Below are 26,168 nucleotides of genomic sequence, written 5' to 3'. Positions count from 1 at the left end.
CTGAGTCTCCAAAGTCCTTTGTATTACTCTGTGTGACCATATACCCATTGTTTGACTTCCACTTATAAGTGAGGACATGCAGTAAGTATTTGGTTTTCCATTCTTGAGATACTTCACTTAGGATAATGACTTCCAGTGAGAATGTAAATTAGTACAACCTCTATGGAAAACAGCAATTACATTTGTTATAATATTGCCTGAGTTCTATTTTGGAAAAATAATTTTCATTTATAAAATAAATTTAAGGCTTTATATTTTCTCCTGCTTTAACCTGAATATGAAAAATTTACCAAATTTCACCTCCTTTCTTTTCTCACATATAAACACTCATATTTGAATCTCTTTCTCTTTTTGGTGACCCTTGTGTGGCAGAAATAGAAAATCTTAATATCTTTGACTTTTCCCCTTCATCACTAATGTTCTAATTAATCACAGAGAAAACTTACTTTGAATTTTTTTGTTACATCCATTCCTACCTTTTGTTACCTCCATTCCTACCTTTTCATATTCTTGGCTACTATTCAACCCAGATACTCCTTACAGCATATCTTACAGTGCTTTTCCCACTTAATTGGATTTGTCAGTCATCTGCCTCCTGACCAGTTGCAACTAAAAGCCCATTTTGCCAGGTTAGTTTCTATTTATAAATAATTAATAGATGGAAATTTAAGTCCAGATTTTGCTATGGTTTTTGAGATCCTCCAGAGTCTTTTCCAAATGATTTCTTCAATATATCAACAATATACTGTGTGAGATGAACTTCATCTATATTTCCTGAATGTTACTTGCATATTTCTTCCTTACCCAATATGGAATGCACTCCTCCTTTCTGTGTTTTTACAACACTATCTATCCCATTTTTTTGGTCTTTTTTAGTTTTATTGTTCTTTATGAAGCATTCTTGATCATAGATTTTTTAATGGCCATAATTGATACACATCCTCTTGTTTTTCTGTTCATATATTTTATGTAGTTCCATTGTCCTCCCAAATAATTGTCATATCCCTTGATGCAATCAGCGATGGTTATGTCCTGAGGTTAGGACCATAGCATAGGGTCATAGCTTAAAAGAATGATTTGCCAAATGTATATGGTTCATAAATACTAAATGATTATGATGAATAATTTTTAATTTATCCAACTCCAAAGATTGTTATTGCATGTACTTCTTTGAGAAGTGTTCACAGAGAACAGGTATTTATCAAAGTTTCATTTTTGAGTCTTTGGGTTTAAAATCTTTTCTTATGTAAGGCTGTCTCGTGAGATAGTTAATGATATTTATGAATAGCTGGATAGCAATCAAATGTATCATTCATGTCCAGTTTTCTCTATAGACTACTTTTTGGAATTAGGAAACCATTAATTTTCTTTTGACATTTGTGTCTAGAATCAGTCATTTGGAGGTGGACACAGATCTAGACTGATCACAAGAAGAAACCCTGGATGTTAAATCACTAGAGCAATGATTAAGGAAGGTTGACCTCAAATTTTAGTTTTCTAGGTTTTACTGGCATGAAAATATTTTAATATATCTGTAGAGGTCAATTTTAGAGCCAGTCTGACCTTTGAGAAATGTAGTAGAGAAGTATGTTTTCTTTATATGTTTTAATTGTATATAGCAGTGAAATACATCATTGTGCCCAGGCACCAAAATGTCCATGAAAAATATGGCTTAATTAAGGGGTGAATTGATAATTTGTACTGAATGAAAAATTAACCAAGTATTTTAATATAAATTAACTAATTAATTCCATGCTCAATTTCACTTTATTACAATGAATATATATTATTTATAACATTCATCAGTAAATCAGTATAAAAATTGCACAGAACTGTATTTAACTTTTAAAGTGCCCTTATCTTTCAAGTTCTGTCTTTTCTATACACTCTTCCTTAGAAAAAGGAAATATACTCCAAAGGTCAATGGTAGGAATTATTTAAGTAGTAATTGGAAAGCATTACCCAAACTCTCTGATATCCTTAAATACAATTTAAAGTAATGAAGTCATTCCAAAATTTTATGCTGTTAATACTGTCAATGTTCCTTACCTAGCATACAATGAGCTCTGAGTAAGTGGTTTTCCATTATTTTGCTATCCATTCATACATTATCAGTCTGGGAGTACAAAGGTTTGATTGATGAGTCCTGATTTCCATGAATTTATATTCAAATTAGGTAGATAATGAATATAATTATCAACAATGTTTCATTTATTTAGTGAGAATACTTACTGATCAAAGATATTTATTGATTGATATCATAGATAGAGCTATCATGCATTGTTTTGTAAATCTACTCATATTTTAGATTTCATGAGGACACAGGAAACATTATGAGCAAATGTGGGAAGGGAGGGAATTAATCCTAGTCATCTATAGCAGCAGAAACATTCTAGAGGAATAATTGGAAATAAACTTGGAAAGGTATGTTTTCTTTCAATTGAAATTTGTATGATATTAGTTGGATAAAGCAAATCCACTTTTAAGAACTTTGAGTAGGAGAATGAAATTAAATACAGATTTAGAAGGGTGTGTATACAGTAGCCCAAGAAATATTTTGGAGGGAAAAGACATGTAAAGATATAAAAGTCAGAAAAAGAAATATGAAGGCTGACAAAATATATTGAATAAAAATTAATGAGTGGCTGAATAGTATTTCATGGTGTGTATATATACCACTGTTTCTTTATCCATTCATCTGTTGTTGGATACCTAGATTGATTCCATATCTTGGCTATTGTGAATAATGCTGCAATAAACATGGGGATGCAGATGTCTTTTCAATATATTGATCTCCTTTTTCTATGCATATTTACTAGCATTTGATAATTTTTGTATTCTTAATAATTGCTATCCCAACTGGGGTCAGATGATACTACATTGTGGTTTTGATTTGCATTTCCCTAATGATCAGTAATGTTGGTCATTTTTTTCAACTTGTTCACCATTTATGTGCCTTCTTTGGAGAAATGTCTGTTCAGATCATTTGTTCTTTAAAAAAAAAATGAAATCCTTTCATTCATGGCAAGATAGAACTGGAAGACATTATGTTAAGTGAAATAAGTCAGGAACAAAAAGAGAAATATTGTGATGTCTCACTCATATGTGGAAGCTAAACCAGTTGGTCTCATAGAGCTAGAGAATAGAATGATAGTTATCAGAGGCTAGGAAGGTTGGGGCTGAATGAAGAGAGACTGATTAATGGGTACAAACATACAGTTAGATAGAAGGAATAAGTTCTATTGTTAGATAGCATACTAGGCTGACTCTAGTTAACAACAATTTACTGTATATTTCAAAACAGATAAAATATTTGAAAGATTCCCAGCACGAAGAAGTGATAAATATTTGAGGTGATGGATATCCTAAATACCCTGACTTGATCATTTTACTTTGGATGCATGTATCAAAATATCACATGCATTCCATAAATATTTATAATTATTCTGTATTAATAAAAGTAAAAATAATTATTGTTTGTTGTTAAAAATAAACAAAAGCACATACAAATGATATTTCAGGGATCATATCACCAAGAGTTGGAAGCTGATTCATGTTGACCAGTGAGCAAATTTTTGGTGAAATGGTAATGGGTTCAGTTTCAAATAGAAAGTTTGAAATTAAAGTATTTTATCCCACTGAATATTAGCTGCGAGTTGGAGATTATAGGATTATATTTTGGGAAAATACAAATTAAAAGTACAGAGAGAAAAGGGAATTGATGCCATGAAATAAGATGGTGTGTTAAAGGACAAACTAAAGAGAGGAAAGAAAGGAGAATGAGGGACATAATTATAATTTTTTCTTTTTTTTAAAAAACCCTAAAATCTCTTTTCTGCCTCCTTCCATTCTATCTATAGGCATTCTCAAGTCTTCTCCAATATATGAAATCCCTGCCCCTATCCCCAGAATTGTGGATCCCAATAACTCCATCCATTTTTTTTCAGATTCAAGCTTTTTATAAGGGCAATCTCAAACTTCTTGAGTTCTGTAATTTACCTCTGTTAATCTCATTCCACTGAAACCAAGTTCACCTATGGAATTGTTACTTCTTTAAAAGAAAAATTTCTGTGAATTTTCACTAGAATTGGCATTTGTGATGTTTATTTAGATACTCTTTTTCCTTGATTCTACTAGTTCTCGTTCTTTTCTTGCTGACTTTGCTTTTTTTTAATCTGTTTCTCTCTGAAATATTATATTTACTTGAACATTTGTTGAGCCCCTATAATATAAGAAGCATTCTCTGAGAATTGGGGAGTTATAAATAAAAATAAGATCCAAGGTTGAGAGGAGAGAAGAAAGCCATGTAACCTACCTCAAGTTTTCCAGAGATGTGTTTGAAAAGGAAGAACTAATTTAACAATTGAAGATGGGAAGTATCATGAAACCTATTTTTAAAACCTTAAACAACATATTTGACAGGTTTTTCTTAAATATTTTGTTCTTTTCTCATACTTTTGATGACACAGTTTATTTCTTTAAACATTTTCACATAATCATGTTATTTTCTTAGCCTAAAAATTATTAGAAATTATGTGCATTTATCTCTCCTATTTATTACTTCTGCCAACTCTTGCTCACAATGCCTTATTTCGCTATGTTTTTTTAAATGTCAGAATGTACATTTAGATTAAAGAGAGCCTCATTTATAAAATTCTTGGGCAATCTGTCTGAAGATATGATTCTTCTGAAGATTTGTGTTTGCTTTTTCTACTTACCTGTGAGCCCTACATGTGAGACTACTTTTTAGCTTAGTTTCTCAGCTTGGGTTTTCCCAAAGAACCAGTGTTTATAATTATTATTTTTATTTTTTTTTATTTCAGGATATTGTGGGGGTACAAACATTTTGGCTACATGTTGTGACTTTACCACACCCAAACCATGATATAAGGTGTGCCCTTTCCCCACTACAATGCTCACTGCATCCATTAGTTGTGAGTTTACCCACCCCAAAGCCCTGATCTCTGAAGAATATACTACCGTGTGTGAGCACCATAGTGTTGATCAGTTAGTGCCAGTTTGATGGCGAGTACATATGGAGCCTATTCTTCCATTCTTGTGACACCTCACTTCAGAGGATGGACTCAAGCTCTTCCAGGAAAATATAAGAGGTGGTAGATCACCATTGTTTCTTATAATTGTGTAATATTCCATTGTATACATACAACAAATTTTAATAATCCACTCATGAATTGATGAACACTTGGGTTGCTTCCACGTTCTTGAAATAGTGAATTGGGACTTAAACCTAAGGCATGAAACCTTAAGAATCCTAGAAGAAGATGTAGGGAAGATCCTTTTAGACATTGGCCTAGGTAAAGAATTTTTGAAGAAGACCCTGAAAGCAATCACAGCAGCAACAAAAAGTAAATAAATTGGACATGATCCAATTGAAAAGCTTTTGCACAGTCAAGGAAGCTATCATTAGAGCAAATAGACAGCCTACAAAATAGGAGAAAATATTTGCTCTCTACACATCTGGTAAAGGGCTGATAACAAGAATATATCTAGAACTTAAAAAGATCAACAAGAAAAAAATCAAACAACCCCATCAATAAATGGGCAAAGGACATGAACAGAAACTTTTCAAAGAAGGCAGAATAATGTCCAGCAAACATATAAACAATGTTCAATATTTCTAATCATTAGAGAAATGCAAATCAAAACCACAATGAGATATCACCTAACCCCAATTAGATTGGTCTTTATCAAAAAATCCCCAATCAACAAATGTTGGTGAGTATGTTGAGAAACAAGAACACTCTTACACTGCTGGTGGGACTGCAAATTAGTGCAACCTCTGTGGAAAAGAATTTGGAGATACCTCAAAGAGCTAAAAATAGAAATACCATTCAATCTAGCAATAGCACTATTAGGCATCTACCCCAAAGACCAAAAGACATCCTATAATAAAGATATCTGTACCTGAATGTTTATGGCAGTGTTTATAATTAAAATCCCAAACCTTGGATATGGCAGAACATCTAGTTAATCTAAGGAGAAACATTTCCCCTTTACCCAGCTCAAGGGAGGCAAGTCTCCCTGTCATATCCCAATCCTGGTGAGTTGATTGATTCTACAACCTCCTTTGAGGATGTGTATTATTCTGGTCCAGTGTTGTCTAGTATTATGTATCTTTCTGTTATTTTTAAACAAGTTTGGATCTTATCTCTGTGTAGTTCACACTCACCTAAATAAGCTTTGGATATATATGTATATATGTGTGTATGTGTGTGTGTGTGTGTGTGTGTGTGCATTTTCCATCTATCCCTTGCAGTTTCATTGCTTTAATGAAAGCCCAACTATGCATTTCTAAGAGCATGGGATGGTGGAGTAAATTTGGGGGAATGGTCACACTATCTTTTTCATCATATTATTAAAAATATGTCTGTCAATTCACATTAAAATGACATTTTCATTATCTTCTAAAATTCTAGAATATTCAGCTATTTTATTTCAATGTTAACAACAAATGTTTAAAATATTGAGCATCTCCTCTATTTCATTGCCATTGTCTTGGTTCCTTAACTTAGCTTATTGATCTTGTGAAAATCAATGCTCATTCACCTTTCCCTACGCCACAATGCTCCCTTCCCTATGTATGTCTCCTTGCATGGAAATATTTTAGTAGCTAGCCAAAATGTAATTTATATATATGTTTTTATTGCTGTAATTGCAGTAGAGGACTTTTTCTAAGTTCCAACTTTTGGACAACCTTTTGTTATTGCTCACTCTGGTAGTACATATAAGGCTTAGCCTGTGAATAAGGCCAAAATATCAGGATATAATGGAACAGATGTCAGAATATGAATTTGATCATTTTCTTGAACAACAAAATTTCAACATATTAACTTGAATGTGTTATTTGATCTGGCTGTAAAATGTGTAATAATGTAACATATATGATGTTGCATATCATTTTACAAAACTTTCATTTTTCTTTATAAATAATAAAATTTTGTAGGGAAAGTAATTGCTGTTTGGACCATGTGGTTTAGACATTTTGTATTAAAATCTTAGAAATCATGTTTAAAACCACAATTGATTATTACTCATTTTTTTCAGCTCTTCTTCAAGTGACAATTTCACTGAGCAAAGTAGAGCTTAGTGTGGGAGAATCTAAATTCTTCACATGTACAGGTATGTATTCCTATAAATATTTTCAGACTGCTGTTTTCTGCTTTAATTTATTACTAAATAAAATATATTGGCTAAATTTAAATAGTTAAAACCCAATTCTGTAAAAGTATCATCTTATCATTGGGTTTGTAGTGATTGGAAAAGTGTTAATAATCACATTTTGCATATTAAACACTATGGGCTTTATTTCTGTTCATTCTTATTTATTAATTTTGGCTTCCAAACTAGATCATTTACTTACAAAATAACTTAATAAATACAATGTATGTCTAAATTTAAATAAATCTAAATATTATTTATGTCTAAATAGTAATATTAGGATGAATTTACACATTATAACTGAATCATCTTTGTGAATATGCAGTGAATAAATTAGATATGTCACATTGCGTTATAGCTACACTTGAATGAAAATTTTAGAACAAAAGTATTATATTCTTTAAAAAAGTGAATATTCATTTAAATATTAGATAATTGTTTAATCAGAAAAGGGTTTGCAAGGTTTTTGTGACTATTAGTCATAAGTATCATATATCATGATTCCTAAGGGAAATCATTAATATATGGGCTTCATTCAGTGTAAGTATGTACAAACAGAGTTTTTTCAGAAGATGTTTAAATACTTCAGCATCAAATTCTAATTCAATGTATTGTGGAACTCACAAGTAAACACATTCTACATCTATTTAGATTCATCATATTCATTTTTATAAATGCAAGCCGTCATACCTAGTTTTCAAAATTATTCACTTAGTGCTAAAATTCCTTATGAGAATATTTTAGATTTATTTCTAATCCTGATTATACTAAGGCAATTCAAAGCTAGATTAAACTAGGCATTATTGACATAAAATGTATTATAAAAGCTGTCTAGAGAATAGCATGGCTTATTTAATTATTATTAAAATTACTATCATTAGAAACATGTGGTGTACACCTATAGTCTCAGCTACTCAGGGTGTTGAGGTATGAGAATCGCTTGAGACCAGGAGTTCAAGGCTGTAGTGTGCTATAATCTCACCTGTGAATAGCCACTGCACTCAAGCCTGGGCAACATAGTGAGTACCCTTAAAGTATTCTCTTAAAAAAATGTAGTTATAATAACATATGTACTACTCATATTTACAGTATATGTGTAGAAAGTACCAAAATATCTCATCTCATTAAACATTAATAGAGCCCATGATTTCATCGTACATTTACCTTCCAAAGGTCAGAATTGATAGGTGTGTTAATACATAGTTTTTTTATATTGACATATGGAATATCAGGGAGTAGAGGACAGATTGACATCTATTTGACATCATGTATTATGTCATAAGGGCTTTGGCAAAAGAATATAGGTCATTGTTTCTAAATATCATCCATATTTTATCTACGTGTATATGCATACACACATATACACACATTCAATTGCATCATATAATGTTAGAATAATAAAATAGTTAAAATGAATTTTTAAAATAAAATGAAATTGTATTATTTTTATTTATTCATATCAGTAAAGAATATATTACATAATGCAATTGCCTTTATGTATTACATAGGTCAAATTCAGGTGCAATTTATAAATGTGAATTAACATTCAGTTGTACTGAGTTTTGCTCTTAATAAGGCAATCTAAGTAAACCTTCTTTTCTTTCATATAAAGATGTATCACCAAGAATTGTACTGTAGTAATGAAAATGGTCTTATTTATATTAAATATAGTAAAAAACAAGATTCTAAAAAAAAGATGTGGAAAACTAGGCAAATCTAAATGCTAGTATGTGTTTTTTCTATTATTAATACAGTGATGATGATACAGATACAACTCTAAAATTTCTAGATGCCTTAAAAACATAGACATCTAAAATTCAATAAAATAAAATAAATTTGTTTTAAATTTAAACTAGAAGATAGTTATACCCTCAGAGAGCTAAAAAAAAGAGTGTCATATATAGTAAATACATTTTTATAACAACATTGCAAAAATGAAAATTTAATGAAATTTTTAAATATTTTGTACAATAGTACAGTCTAACTACTATGGAAAGTTTTGATGAAAATTATAATTTGCTAGAGATGACAGGAAAAAGAGAATTATGACTGCTTTATGAAAATCTGGAATAAATTCTCCATGATGACATTTTCTATCATATTATTAAGAATGAAAATATCTAAACCATTTCTCAGAATATCCTATTTAATTTACTGTATAAAATGAGATTTTTGTATTGTTTAAATTTAAAGTGATGCTCATTTAAATTATTCTTTTGTTACTTCTTTGTGGGGGGAGGAATTAAAACAAATCTCCCACTTCAAATGCATTATCCTGTAACCACCATGTTTTTATGATTTGTTTAGAAAAACTGAAGATAACACAATTAAGATCCATTTAAGATTCACCAAACTTTCTTTCATACTTTTGCTCAAGCACGTCTAATTTGTTATAGAAAGTAGGATGATTTGTTTCTAAAACCATTTCTTAGAAAAAAATGAGAAGGAATAATTTTCTTCAAAGAGGTCCTGCAGATGTTAGTTAACTTTACGCATTTTCCCCTGATACTTTGAGTTAATAGTGTATGCTGCTTCCACAAATGATCTCTCAAGTAATTAGGTGAAATACATCCTTTTGGTGACTAAAAGCAAACACAGGATGCTTCAGCTTTTAAGAAGAGGATAATAACCTAGATTCTGAATTGGAAAACTTAAATAAATGTTTACCCTGTAATGATTTGGTTGTAATTACCTAGCAGTGTAAGTATCATTTCAATGCATTCTAATTATCATATGATTAAATAGTTAACAGTTTTAGATTAAAATTATGAAACTACTCATTTCAGTTGGGAAAAGAGATCATGGCTTCATTTTTAAAATGGTCATTGGCCTTATCTACACAAGTTTAGTAACTTGGGAAATTAATTCAAAATTTAGTATTATCAAAGGCCAAAGTTTGTATTGTAAAAGATTTACATTTTTGTTAGCTCTGCATTATTAGAGATAGAAGTGCTGTCTCCTGACCCTAGCAGAGATACTTGTGCAGGTGAAATAATTTTAGTAATCATATTTCTGTTCATTTATTATCTATCAAGGGTGTTTTATGTCTAGCTCATTAACTAAGGCAGTTTTAGTACTTAAATGTAGTAATAATCTATTGATTTCCCAGTTATAGTTTCAACTACCACAGTTTAAATATTGTACAGGAAATTTCCTAAGGAACTTTTGGGTTTTGCTTACTCAAATAAGATTGAATCTTCAATGTTGGATAAACAAAAATGAACATTTGTGTTAACATTTGTGTTTACTTTCAATTTTGTAAGATTTTCAGATTTCTAGTCTTTTACTTACATTTGTTTCTCAATTGCTAAAATTGTTATATAATAGTAAATGTCAGTGCCAAAACAATCATTCAAAATGTATTTTCAAATCTTTCTTTTCCATGACTCTTTGCAGCAATTGGTGAACCTGAGAGTATAGACTGGTATAATCCTCAAGGAGAGAAGATAATTTCAACCCAGAGGGTAGTGGTGCAAAAGGAAGGCGTTAGGTCACGATTAACCATTTACAATGCAAATATAGAAGATGCAGGGATATATCGTTGTCAAGCAACAGATGCCAAAGGACAGACACAAGAAGCTACAGTAGTTTTGGAAATTTACCGTAAGTCCTGTATTTATGTTTCAGTTGATTCAAACTGTAGCTGCTTAGAAAGAACTCAAACAACATAAAATGTATGTTTTATATTTTTTTAATTTCAATGAATTTAGGAGGTACAAATGTTTTTTTTTTGTTTTGTTTTGTTTTTGTTTGTTTGTTTGCTTTGTTACATGGATGAATTGTATAGTGATGAAGTCTAGACTTTCAACAAATATCAGCTTATTTATGTTTTCCTAGATTGCATCTTAGAATAGATAATAGGTAGTAGGTGGCTATACACATATATATGGGACCAATTCTGTTAGTTAAATACTATAAATAAAATTGTTTACATTTTCTCAAGCTACTAAAATTCATTAGTTCAATAGGAAATAGTGGTTTATTTAGTGGTATGGAATATATTAAGAATAATTTTTGGCTCTAAAATAATTTGTCTTGCTTAGAAGAAATGAAATTGCATATGTTATAGCACTGACCATTCTAGAATTAGAATTTGTGGAAGGGTCAATGAATAGGAGTACATAGAAAGCTGAAAACTAATCTAGTAGAGAGTAATTTCTACCATGATTTCTACCAGGATTTTCTACCATGAGGCATTTTCATTAAAAAGGTGTTTCACAATTTCATTTCATTTTATGACTTGAGATGGATACTTCCTATGTCCCTTTTCCTTTCTCCCACTTAGGAATCATTTTACTTTTAGGAACACTGTTTTTGAAAACTGTTAACTCTCTGGGTTTGAAACCAGTCTCTCAATTGCTTTGGTGACCTTGAACAAATTACCTTACCTCTGTCTCCAGATTCCTCATCTGTAAAATGAATAAAATAATTAAACCTTCATCATACATAGATTTGTTCTGAGGACTGCATTAAAAATACTGGAGCACTTAAAAAATGTGCCTTAAACTAATATGTGATAGTTAGCATTTCCACCAGAGGAAAATTATATATATATATAAAAATATAAATTATATATATATATAATTATATATATATTATATTTAGATGTAAGCATATAAGCTGGCTCATGCTTATAGCTTTTGAAATATTAATCTAGAAACAGAATATGAAAAACAAAGTTAGAACATTACCAAAGTAGGACTTCCTGTTTGATGACCAGAGCAATATCTTGCCATATTGTTGCTTTTGTTTTGTTTTGTTGACTTAGCCTGTTTTTCCTATTAGATTCTAAGCTTCTCAAGTAATGATATTTTCCTAATTTATGTTACTCCCTGAAGTATCTACTTCATAATAGCAAACAATTAAATTGAAATGGTCATTACATAGACAGTATTTGGAAAGTTATTTTATTATTTTAAATGATACAAAGGGAGATTCCCTGATACTTTATTTGTGAAGGTAAAAAAAATGTTTTGCAAGAACAATACAGTACTTTTGTGAAAATTTCTTCTCAAGCGTAAATATCTATGTTCATTCATTCAGTCATTCAATGCACTTATTAAATGTGTACCCAATATTATTCCAAGCCCCAGATAGAGACAGATAAATAATAAATAAGCCAAAAAATACATAAATGCTAGATGTTAATGCCATAGGATTTTACAGTAAAGAAATAAAATGGAAGTAGACAGATAGTGAATGTTGAAATTGAAAGGGATATTGCTATTTTATATAAGGGAGATTGGGCAGAAAATAATCTTAATGCATCGGAGAGAGTGTAAAATGCCCAGGGTGAGAACAAATTTGGTGTGTTCAAGTAACTTCTAAGAAGTCGATTTGCCTGGATCACAGTGACTAAAAAGAGAGGGAGAAATTGGGATCAGAGTTATGGGGTAGAATCCAATTTATGTGGGATCTAGTACAATATTGTAAAATCTTTGGGTTTTGTTCTCAGTGAGATGGGAAGTTATTGGGTAGAGAAATTAGATCATAAAGTTTTAAAGTATTTAGCCTTGCCTAATTATTTATTATAGCACTGATAAACATAGAATCCAGAACATATTATTGGAGAAATAAATAATAATATACTTTTTGTGATTTGTTTTACTTTCCTCATACAGAAAAACTCACTTTCAGAGAAGTAGTATCTCCACAAGAATTCAAACAAGGAGAGGATGCAGAAGTTGTTTGCCGAGTTAGCAGCTCACCTGCTCCTGCTGTCAGCTGGTTGTATCATAATGAGGAAGTCACCACTATTTCCGACAGTTAGTATTTTGGTAACTCCCTAAGTTATATGTTCTAATAATATTGAAAATTAAAAAAAAAATACTGAATCTACATGGCTGATTATAGAAATTGGAATTTATGACCCTAAACATCAAACAACTATTTTGAGAGCCTTACAGCTCTAGACTAGGGTTTGACAAAATAAAATACTAGGGACCCCAAGTCAAATTCGCCCCACTGACACTTTTTGGAAAGCTGTGATCAGAATACAGCTGTGCTCAATTGTGACATACCGTCTATGGTGGCTTTGGGGACAGAGTTGAACAGCTGTGGCACAGATGGTTTGGCCTACAAAGTCTACAGTAGTTAATATCTGGAAAGATTTTTTTAAAAAAGTTTTCTGACCCTTGCTCTCGTTTCAGAGAAAGATTAATACTTATAAACAGTACTAAGTAGATCAAGGAGTAAATCCTGTGGCACTCAGATTCTGTATTTTTAATTCACACATGATCCCATGTGCTCACTATATGTAACCTAAGACAATATCTGTAGGAGTACTGTTTATTATTCCGGGGCTGTTCTTTCCAAGACATCTACATGTTCCAGATATTATGGGAAAGTGCATATAGATAATAGACAGAGAAAGTACATTCACTCAAATTGTCTCCATGATTTTGATTTAGACTGAGCTAAAATTTCAGAATAATATGACATCTGAAATTGAAAGCATAATTTGCTTACATTATGCTCTTTTACCATTGTGCATAGGGAGCAATTTCAATTTAGGGTATTTTTCAATGCACCTGCATTGCACAGAGGTACAAAATAATTGAATCTTTAAAATACTTTCTATCTTGGATGATTCTGTTTTGTGTTTCCAAGGGATGGAACTTCTACAGCATAAAGGAGAGAATGAAGACAGCATCTATTTTTGAATATGTAGGAATAAATGTATCATAATCATGTTCAATAGTCATTTTTTAAATGTTGAGAGCATATTTCTGAGCTTGGCGTATTCATTGCTTGTCAGTTATGGACTAAAACTGTTTCTATTATAATAAGTTAATGAGAAGCAATACTTTATTTCCTCTTGCATTATTTTAACATTACTCTTTAGATTTTATTAACAAGTCTCATGAGTAAATTGTGTAATTGTGTGATACATTTCCAGCACTTTTTCCTCTCAATAATAAAGAGCACTTATTTCATAGCAGTAAAATAACAGTGTCTAAACATTTTCAGATTGTCAAACCTTAAGCTTCAAGTGTACACCTAGTTTGTTGTAAATCTTAATTACAAGAAGATTTTGAAATGAGTAGAAGCCTCAAAACAAAGATTGATGGTCAAGTGTGGTGGTGATAGAAGAGTGATGCTTCTATGCTATGGCTTGTACATGTTGTCTCAAGATCCCAGAATAGAATGATGTAAATCTTACATTTCATTTTGGCCAAGTGTTCCCTGACCTTGAGGCTTTGAACAAACTTTCTAATGGTTCTATGCCTAAATCACTCTTCACCTGTAAACAATAGAATATTGCATCCATTTTAAAACACTGATTTTGAGTTGTAAATAAGACGGGAGTCATATAATATTCCATCAGTGCCCTCAGTGAACAATTTCTAGGCTTTCCTACAAATACCTAAATCTACATATGTCCAAGTTCCTGATATAAAATAACATAGCATTTGCATATAACTTATGCAGATACTCCAGTATACTTTAAATCATATCTAAATTACTTAAAATACCTAATATGATATAAATGCTATGTAAATAGTTGTTATACTGTATTGTTTAGGGAATGATTATGGGGGAACACTTGGTACAAGTTCCATACAGATGCAATTTAAAAATATATATATTTTCATCAGTAGTTGCTTGAATCCAAGAATGGGGAACTCACTTGTACAGAGGCCCAGCTGTACTTTATTTTTAAGTGAATTAATAAACTATTTGACTATATATCAGGTTCTCAATAAATGAACTTTATCATTCTCATTTCTTGTTACTGAGTTTTTAAATTTTGGAATCAGTTTTACCAAATCTATATGAATTTACATTATATCTAAGACCTGAAAATCCAATGTGGGGAAAGTGACAATAGTTTAACATGAAATATAACACTGAGTTACATAGCAGGCAAAAACAAAACAGAAAAGGGAAATAAAATAGTAATTATTTTTTTTATTATAGAATTTAAAGTATTCAAGTGAATTGTGAAGAAGGAACACTTTTCTGGAACTATAGTTCCTTTATTAAAGCTAATGGAGTAAGATTAGGTTTATAACTATCAAAGGAATGTGTATGGGCAATTAGAATAATGTCATGGATTCTGGTAAATTCCTATTGCCTTAATGTGATATGAAAGTAAAGTTTAGATATTCCAGTTGAAACAATAAAGGCTTGGAAGGCCGGGTGTGGTGGCTCACGCTTGTAATCCTAGCACTCTGGGAGGCCGAGGCGGGCGAATTGCTGAAGGTCAGGAGTTCAAAACCAGCCTGAGCAAGACCCTGTCTCTACTATAAAAATAGAAAGAAATTAATTGGCCAACTAATATATATATATAAAATTAGCCGGGCATAGTGGCACGTGCCTGTAGTCCCAGCTACTCGGGAGGCTGAGGCAGGAGGATTGCTTGAGCCCAGGAGTTTGAGGTTGCTGTGTGCTAGGCTGACGCCATGGCACTCACTCTAGCCTGGGCAACAAAGCGAGACTCTGTCTCAAAAAAATAAATAAATAAAAAAATAAAGGCTTGGAAAAGTTCATCTTATTAGTTATGCTTTTGATCACAGCTGTGGGGCAGGTATTCAGAATTAAAATTCCTACAGAATGTAAGTGGAGGTTTTCCATGTTGCTCATGAAAGATCCATATGCTGGAGGATCCAAGCATTTAGGGAGTAAAACACATTATATTATAAAAATTGAATATCTGGAATTTTATTGTCATTCTGATGGAGAAATATTCTATTTGCTAATTAAACTTCATTAATGCTTTGATCAACACCTAATTGATGCACATCACATCTAAGAAAGAAGTGAAACTATTATGTACTCATAATTAGAAATAAAAAATAAAGCAAAACAAAACAAAAATACATAATTGTATGCAAGCATTAAAATAATCTATGAATGAAGTCATCTTGTTCAGAGGAATTTTAATATAATCTATTACTAGTATAAAAGAGTCATTCAACAGTTATTAAACATCTGGTGTACCAGATGTGGGTGATTCACCGTTAACAAGATAAACAAGTATATTACCTTTAAATTATTAATAGTCTAGAGGGAAAGATCCCTAATTGATAAATGAGTAAAAACAAAATATGTTGAATCTGTGATAAGGCAAGTGTAGTAATAGAGAATGACAAAGAAGAACACCTAAACTAGTTAGGTCAAGAGAGAATGTCAAAGATGCCTGTCGGGAGGAAAAAGTTGCCTTTAAATATAAACAAAGATTAGCCCTGCAAAGGGCAGTGGAGATTTTCAGGAAGACAGAACATCATGTGCAATGGCCCAGAGATGAAAGTATGGAAAGCACATTCCAGAAGCTGGCATATGTTTACTATAACTAAAACTTATGAATAAGTACAACTCAAATACTTATTCTAGTGGATAAATGTAAGTAGGGCTCGTTAGTAAAGGACTAATAAGAAAGGAAGCTGGAGAAGAAAGCCAACCCAAATAACAGAACCTTGACATCTGCTAAGGAGATTGTAATTTATTCAAAAGGGGACATCACCTAATATGTGACATTACCTAATATATATTTGAGAATGATATTAGTAAGTTAGTAAAAATGAATTGGATGGGAGGCAATGCAAAACTTTAGACACTGAGAATAGTCCAGATGCTAATGAAATAATTGCTGAGGGAGAAGGCTTAGATTAAGTAATGATAAAGGGAGGAGTGACAGGACACGGGGTTTGATTGGGTTTGCAGACTCAGGGGCATTTAGATATTGAGGAAGACTCATGGAATTTGCCTTGCATACAGAGTTCTATAACTTGCGTATTTTTCCTTAGGCAACTAGTTCCATGTAAAGGTATGTTAAGACAGAACTGGAGAATGTCAGGTGAGAAATTGCAGTGGAGGTAGTGAGCTAAATTTTAGACATGCTGGTATTGAGATAATTATAACCCTTCCAAGTAGGCACATCTGGTAGACTGTTAAACAGCTATGGAACTCACAGGAATGGTCTGGTCTGAAGAAAAACTTTGAATCATTAATAGATAGATAGTATTTGAAATTATAAGGGTAGATGAGACAAACCATTGAGTGAGTGTAGAATGAGGAAAAAGAAAGACTTAGAAATAACTAGGTTAAAGAAGCATAAAGCAGACATCTTACTGCGTATGACCTGATTTCATTTATTTTTTCTTACTTTGATAATGAAAATTGGATTTATGTATAACTGGGAAAAACATAATCTGTAATACTAAAAAAGTTTTAATCTCCATAATTATGTGTGACTGGTTGAAGCAGTGCTTTCTTCAAATGTATTCTGGAAATGCATATTCATGATGTCCTCTTTTTATATAGCTTTCTAGCAATAGTCCATGGGCTTTAAACACACATTTGGTATTTGACATGCAATTTTCACAAGTTTGTTTTCTGTGTGGAAAGAAATCTTTGTATACATAAACATACATAATGGCATGCATTTAGATTTAGCAAGTAGTTACTGATTTCCTAATGTACTAATGGTTTTCTCACAGTAGAGATAATGCATTAAAATGGCCATTTGAAAATAAAATTTTCAGTTACAAAAAATGCCAATTTATTCCCATCAAAAATGTGTATTATGTAATTATAATTCTTTTTGTTTCATATCAAGTATTCCCTGCCTGATTAAAATGCTTCTCTGTATGATTTTTCCTAATTCAAATGAAATGTAACCACTAACAAGTATTATAACTAAAAGATGATATGTATTTTCACAACTTAGAAAATGCAATATTACAATGATCTAAGTATTATTAGTGTGTCTCTCCTAATTTTGAACTTTTTTATTTATATTTTTTTCTCATTCTAATTTTCTGCCACACACTTTAAAAGAGGATATTTTAATAGACTTGAAATGTATGGATTTCCAGGAGTTCTGAGTTATTCCAGGACTATTTATGTCTTTAATAGTTTAAAGTTTCTTGCAGATTGTTTTTTTTTTTTTTTAATCTTTATTCTTTCCTTTGGTGAGGAAATTTCATGTTTGTTCTTTAATTTACCAGGAGAAAGGATCTGCATAGTCTTTTTAATCTCTCTTCTTAGGGTCAAGCAAAAGAAGAAATAAACATGATGGAGAAGTTATACCTCCTGGACTGAAAACCATGTGGCTGTAATTTTATAATCAGTATTTTTTCTCTGAGGGAGCCTGTGAATCTACACACTTTCATTCCCTTTTAGTTATCTCTTAGATAACAAATAATCACTTGCTTGACTGTTTTAATGTCTGTCTAGAGCCTAATAACGCCTCTATTTTTTATGTCTATCCCAAACTTCTCCCCTCCCATTTAATGAATTTCCATGGCAAATTAACCTGAAAATCCATGTGGCTTCCTACCATAGTTTCTCATGGAAATCTCAATTGGCAGCAAGGGTGAAAGCAGGATTCCACCCCACCCAACCATTCAATTATCCAGACTGACAGAGGCTCTACTTTTTTCACATGTGACTTCAGTGATAGCTCTAACCTCCCTACCAAGCAAGCACATAGGGGAAAAGCAGTAGACATTGGAATAGATCCACATAGTAACCTACAGACTGTAGATAACTTAGGGGCTACATATCTTAAAATAACGGTATTTGTATTAATACTTGACCAAAAGACCCAAAGGGGATAGAGACTTATTCATCAATATATCTTAAATACAGTATCTAGCAAATGGATGATGGTCAATGAGATCAATGAATATGTAAAGATTTTGCCTGTATAACATGTTTCAAAATAGGACTAGGTGTGAAAGCCCTCCTTAAATGATAAGAGAAACAGTTTTAGCACTGCAACAAAATGTGATGGCTATAAACTGAGGCCAGACATGGAAAATATTTTCCAGACTCAATGCTGCTTAGGCATCTCAGACTATTTTAGCAGATTACTTTAAGAAATAATTTAATGCACATTCTATACTGGCTTATTGTTGTATGTATGCAAGTGCACACATACACACAAATGGAAGATTTAAATAAAATTAATGAAGTCTGAACTATTCATTCCTAAAACAGATTATCTCATTAGCCAAAAAAATCCCTTAAGTAACTTTGAGGTATAACCATTTTCATATCCTTTATGTGACTTGAATATTATTGTATCATTTAGCTGCCTCCTCAGGGTATGCAAAATTATTAGTTTAATTATTGTATGAGGTAGAATGTTCAATAAATTTTCTTATCCTTTTCTAAACCAAGTTGCTACAGATTTTCAGTCAAAAGTTTTCATGTCTGTGATATCTAATCTCTCCACATTGTTCTTTTATGTATCATTTCTGCATTCAAAGCACCAAGGAGAAAATAATATCCTAACCATTTCATGTGGATATAAAGTCTTGAATGCTATTTAGAAAAAAAAAAAAAAGGTATAACAAAGCAGTGTGGAGTGGAAACATTGAAGTCATGAAATTACATTTTACTTTCAAATTTGAATTTGTTTGCTGATGAAAAGTTTGATAGTGCCAGACAGTGCCATATTTTAACTCTTAGCAATTTAGAGTACACTGGACTCAGCCTTCAATTACTGATATCATTTTCTCCCCTCTGCTTACTTTCCAGACCGGTTCGCTATGTTAGCAAACAATAATCTGCAGATTCTCAACATCAATAAGAGTGATGAAGGTATATACAGGTGTGAAGGAAGAGTGGAAGCCAGGGGAGAAATTGACTTTCGTGATATCATTGTTATTGTTAATGGTAAGCAGTCATTAATTTGCACATATGTTATGCTTCATTTTATGTTTCATTTTAGCAATATGTTTATTAAAAGAGCAACTGTGTAAACTCAAAACACAAGAATTTCCTAATTAACCTCTTCTATGCTGGAAGAAATCTCTCCACTCCTACGTTGGCATCTCTTACACTGTAATATACCTCAAGGCAGGATCCATGACTTATTTTACACTGTCATCTTCACAGTACTTCTTAAAGAGTCTATATGAGGGTAATTGCCTATTTATCAGATTTCTAGATGTTGAATGTCCAATAAGCATAATAAAGTATAACACTAAATTTCACTTTTAAATTACATTAATTACTTCTATAAATTATTGGACCTTATTTGAATTTTTCTCAAATCTAACAATTGAATTTATAAGATTAACTTTTCAACTATTACCGAACATTATAACTAAGTTTATGAAATCATGATGACCTCTCTTCCTCCAAAAGTGCTTCTCTTACTATATTTTCTGCCTGTGTTAACATGACATTCTATGAAGCTAAAAGAGATATCAAAGTTATCCTAGATGTCTCCTGGTAAGCTAAGGTGCTATCAAGACATGCCTATTGTATTTTTCAACATATGTTAAACATAGTCTATTTTGTCTATCATCATGTTTTCCATGAGAGTGCTGATACTTTCTAATGACTTTTCTTAACCCTTTGCACTCGGATGTTGAGTGTGGATAATGTCGAGTGGATAATGAGAAAAAAGCAAGTGAGTCCAAAGGGTTAAATTGCCACAGCTTGGTTTCTCTACTCTTAATCTCACAATTCCACCATTTTCACCACCAAACCTTTAAACTATGATTATTCTTCCATGGTTCTCATTACCTTCAAAATGAAATCAAAACAACTGCTTTTCATGGCATAGGAACCTTTTGTGATTGGCCCCCTTCCTTAAATATTCTGCCCTAAGCAAGCAAGATTTAAGCCATAGGGAAACCGGATCCTTAGAGGAGATCTAAATTTTGTCAGCATCCTTTATAGGAGAGAAAGTCTTCCATTATTAAGGGTGCCATAATCATTGGAGGGTTGAACTCCACTTTCAGTGCTTGAAGGATTAGGTTTAAATATGGAGCTGTCTATTCATATCTATATTTATGTGCATCTCTTATCTCTTTCTCTATTATATACAGTAAACAAAGGTAACATACAGTGGCTATTTAGTTTGTTAATTATTGACTTACCTGTCTCCCACATTTTGTTTCCAAAAGGATTTAAAGTAGCATATGAAAGCATATTTCATCATGAGCAAGTCTTTGTGTTCAGTAGTGCCTTATGAAAATGGAAATTATAATATAAATTAATATATGTAAAGTTCTTTAAAAAGTGATGTTTATAGGAAGTAGTATATATTTACTATATTATGCTGTTATAAATACAAATGTATAAGTAATTATATATATTTTAAACTAAAACATTAATTCAAATATGACATTAAAAAACAAATATTATCTGGCAGGCATAGTAACCCTTTATTACCCATTCTGCTATTGTAATTTGTTCCTTAATGCCTTCTTTAATGCATTTATAGTGTGTTCTGTTTCCATACTAGATGATCTGTGTTTGTTTAATAATGATTACATTTATTTTGAAGGAAAGATTATTCAGATATGGGTGTGCATCCAATTAGCAAAGTTTAGGTCCTCATGTCTGTCATGGTTTACATTAAAACTGGAATATTTAGTATTGCATTTCTCTACTTATTTATTTTAGTATCCATAGGGAGATCAATGCTGGATTATGTTATTTTGTGCCACTGATATCAACCATGAAGATAATGTACTGTTTTGTCTATGTCAAGCTGACCTTCCCAAAAGCAAGTCCTCCTCCATATCCCACTTTATTCTAACAGAATCAACCATAGATCCTAATCTCATCTCCTGTTTTGGAACTATGCTAATTAGTCATATTTTCCCTTTATGGTCACCAGCTCTATACCTTAAAATTCCTAGAACCTCTTCTCTTCAAAATAGCAGTGTTCACAGAATCAACCATCAATTGATTCCTCTTGTGGGTGATGCAGTTGGATCTTGTCGAGAGACTGCATTGACTAATGCTATCAGACACCTGTGCTTCTCTGTCACATTTTGCCTTGACTCAGCCAGAAAAATTATTCTACTTCAGTCTTATTGACTCTTAGCCTGCTTACCAGCTCCTTTTAAATCTTGAGCTTCTCTGAAAGCTTTGCCTTAGTATGCCTCTCTTATAAAATCTCTTGAAAATATTTCAGTGAGAAGTTTAAGGCCACAAGAAGTAACAATAAAATTAAAGCACTACTTTTATCCATATTAACTTCTTTCTTCAATTGTAAAATCTGACTCATGTTCTATGCCCTTCCTTTCAATTTATATTCCAAGCCCTTTCATTTACTTGCTACGAATTTTTATCTTTACTTATTTTGCCTTTATCCCGGTTCCTTTTCATTCATCTCCTTCCCCCACAAGTATATTGAAGTCCTGACACTATGCTCCCGTCATGTATTTGTTCACATACACTGCTTCCTTATCAAATTTTGGCTCTGAAAGAGGCTCTGCTCTTTATTACATTGTTTGCTCTTTGCAAACCTTTTCTCTGCACCAATTTATACTATTTTGTTTCAACAATTAGTTGAAAGATATGCTTGCTAGGTTCTTCTGTCATGCCAGCAATACTAAATATTAAGGTAAGGATTTTTTTTACCTTAACCCCTTCCATAACTTTCGTAATGTATTTCATAATGTCGTTTGTTATTTTTCACAAATATTTCTTCTTTTCACTTGAAGAAGATTATACACCACTCACTATTGCCATGTGAAGTATGCTGCCACCAATGGGGGGATTACACAGCCCCATCCAATGGATCATGTGACTTTCTCTGGCCAATGGCATATAAGCAAGCATAATACACACCATGGCTGAAATGCTTCAAGAAATATTATGTTTTCTTACATTCCCTTGTTCTTTTCTTCTGCTGAAACTAATATGCATGCTCCAAATAGGGACTTCCCTTTCATCCTTGGCCCCATGATGAAAACATGAGGCACAGCTGATACTGTTTAAGTGCAGACACATAAGATGAATATGAAATAAAGCATAAAAGTTATTTTAAGTGCTGAAATTTTAAAGCTGTTTGTTATCACAAAAAAAGCAGACAAATACAATGCCACTGATACTTTTTCCTCTTTAGACAATCAATTTAAACATTATCTGACCTAGGGGTACTTCTGAAATTACCTACCTGAGTGTCCCTTAGATATCTTATACTCTCACTTTCCCTGATCATTTATCACAATTTTTTATCACATTTGAAGATATTTAAAATTTAACTGAATATTTTTTACTATCATTACAAAATTAATTAATTAATATTGCATTAATATGTTTATTCCACGGATACACGCAAAGTGCTAGCTATATGTTTTATACTATGTTATTCTGGGAATACTGACAGGTCTAGTACATCATCATTTTCATTATTGCATTTATAGTTTTATCTCAATGACTTAAAATAATCGACTTTACTAAACTTCTTTGTTGTTTATGGAGCAGCTGGATTCATAAACATATAGTAAGTACAGTTCTTATGGATATTCACAGACTATCTTATAATAAGAGCACCTCATGTAGCTGAAAAGAGGAGAGAATTTCTTCGTATGTGAGATAAATCTGATGATGATAAAGTATTATGTAGTAGAATAGGAGAGAGAGAATATATTGCAGACAGAACCACATGTAAAACAAAAAGAGTTTAGAATGTGAAAAATATCTATTTTTTAGTATTTTTAGCAGGAATGAGAGTAATAATGGTGTTAGCTGGTTTGGGGATTCTGTGAAAGGGCAGCTGAAAACCAAGTAGGGAAGATAATGGAGGTCTATGGATACTCCATTAAAAACCTGATTTTCTTCTATGGGTCTAAGATGAGCTACCATTAAGAAGCAAGTAACCTGGAGAGCAGGGAAGTTGGCGGAAGGATACAGGCAAAGAGATAAAGTGAGTTCAAGGGAGAGATAACTAAGGCCTGGACTAAAGGATAAGGAAATGAAGAGTGAGCCATATAATGAGGTCATATTTGAAGCAAAGTTAACATGTTACACGTGTATCACACAGGCAAGAAGGACCAAGCATAATTTCAAGACTTCCAATGGGCATTTTAGGTCTTCCAATGTAGCAGAGCTGGCCAATAAGTTGTGAACAAAAACACATCTGCTGAACTTGGCAATTACAAAGTTGTAAGAGACATCAGCGTGAATAATATCGCTTGCATAGCCTGAGTAAACTTCTAATTACAATAAATTGAAGAATAATGTACAAGTACATTCATCTAAGAATGAAAGTACAGAAAGTAGAGATGTTGAAACTACAGGGTTTGGTTGGAGTTTTAGGACATTTTTAAGAAAGACTTTCATTGAACATAAACAGAATATCTTTTATTCTGAACTTGGAGGAAATGAGCAAAAAATGAATGAGGCTGAGAATAAATTCACAGGTAGATTTGGTCAATTAATTTGAGAGAAATCCTATATAACATCAATATTCTATTTTCAATTAGCTTATTTCTCTCACCTAGCAAATGTCAATGTATTCTTGATATCTCTCAAATATTTTTTTCTATATTTTTGTATGTGTTTATGTCTGCTTTTTATTGGATCTTCAGGTAAACTTTCTAATTTGCCTGACCTTTCTGTTCACTAGCCTCCCAGTGACTGCCTTCCATTTATTATCATGCCTTGGTTGGCTCTGACCTACTATGAGAAATCTTGCAAAAGCAGATCAACAGAGATATTTGCTCATTTGACTAGCCATCTTTTCTATAAATTCATGTAATCTTTTAATTAGATAATTATACTATCATGGACATACTCTTTTAAAAGAGAATCAGTGGGGTTTCTATTGCTTAACCTCTCATATATCCTCCCACCATTTGATTCCTAGCACTTAGTTAAATAAATATGCTCCATGCTACACAGAAAATGTCCATATAGATGAAAAGTCTGGAAATAACCTCTAAATTTAAAATGCGGTCATTAGCGTGTTATTTTTATAAAATGTTCTTTTGAGGTAAAATGACTCGTTATTTTCCGCATCTTTTGTAAATTTGTAAGGAATGATCCACTAACGGCAGGTTCAAATTTGGGGTAATGGAGGCAGAAACAATTGAAATTGGATGAAAAAACACTTAGCAATACAATTTTAAAGCAATTGTGTCTTTGGTCTTCCTTTGAACATTAAAATCAACAGTGGATGATAATGGCCAGAGATATTTGTGCAAGTGGGTGTCTGAATGTATAGTGTACTTTGTTACCTCAGGGACTCCCAGGCACTGATTTTGTATTCCTACCTATTGTAGCCATTTCTTGAAGTCAAGAAAATGAGGAAAATAGTTTTTTATAATAATTAAAAAATTAAGTCCAATTTTTTCTTTAAATTGTATACAATTTTTTATAATGTAAAGCATACATAAGTATAAAAGACAGTGAAGTAGGCTTTTGTTTATCAATAATATAATTGAATTAATCATATAGACAGCTATTTTAAATCAGTCTAATGGCTGAAATTTATGAAGGAATTTGTCACAATGATATATAATATACAATATATAATTTACCCATGTCAATAAATAAGCATTTAATAAAACCATAGTATTTTCTAATTTTATTTGTCCCCAATGATAACATTAAATTTCTAAGAGTAACAGTCTGAGAATATAAGAAAACAAAAATATTTATTCTCAATTCTTAACTAACCATTATTTTAGAAAAGTTCAGATTATAGAATCTAGATAGATATTGTAGATAGAAATGATGGATCACCTACACAATTTAGGCACAGATTTCTTTCTCCTTCATGTAAGTGATTGATTTGAGTAGTTAAAATAATTCCTTCCTTCCCTTAAATATTTATTTCTCTTTTACCCAAATTTCTTAAGTGTACTTATTAGCATAATATCATATTTGGAGGGCTGTAGAAAAGCATGTATTCATTTTTCAACATATTGATTGTAATCCCTAATTAAAAGAGAAGGCAGAATTTTCTCACTGTTGAATCAGATCTCCACTCTAAATTCATCTGTCACCAGGATAGCAATCTTCTGGTCAAATAGGGATTGCTCTTTGTATTTTTTCCTTTAACATTTGGTTGATAAGCACATAAGTGTATCTTGTCATTTGTGAAAAGAATAATAGCAACCTTAAGAAATCTATATGGTGACACAAGATACTGCAACAAAGCAAAATTTTAACATTTCATAGAGTAAATGAATAAAATAAAAGGTACCATCAAGATAGCACCTACACTGTGGAGATAAAAGGCATTCAGGACAATTAATGTCTAAATTACTTTGTAGAGACATTCT

At 31.9% G+C, this 26,168-nt stretch overlaps 1 protein-coding gene across 2 annotated transcripts in view; it reads left to right on the top strand.

Annotated features, from left to right (window-relative positions):
* Nucleotides 1–26,168, top strand: part of NCAM2 (neural cell adhesion molecule 2) — a 503,392-nt gene that overhangs the window by 258,856 nt on the left and 218,368 nt on the right. For both annotated transcript variants that reach the window (XM_012735842.2, XM_012735843.2), the window contains exons 2-5: nt 7,066–7,140; nt 10,576–10,782; nt 12,801–12,944; nt 19,669–19,806. In XM_012735842.2, coding sequence (XP_012591296.1) covers nt 7,066–7,140; nt 10,576–10,782; nt 12,801–12,944; nt 19,669–19,806 — 564 coding nt within the window. The remainder of the gene's footprint in view (nt 1–7,065; nt 7,141–10,575; nt 10,783–12,800; nt 12,945–19,668; nt 19,807–26,168) is intronic.

This window comes from Microcebus murinus, chromosome 1 (assembly GCF_040939455.1).
Source record: "Microcebus murinus isolate Inina chromosome 1, M.murinus_Inina_mat1.0, whole genome shotgun sequence".
NCBI lineage: Eukaryota > Metazoa > Chordata > Mammalia > Primates > Cheirogaleidae > Microcebus > Microcebus murinus.
This window is presented reverse-complemented; position numbering and strand designations above follow the sequence as displayed.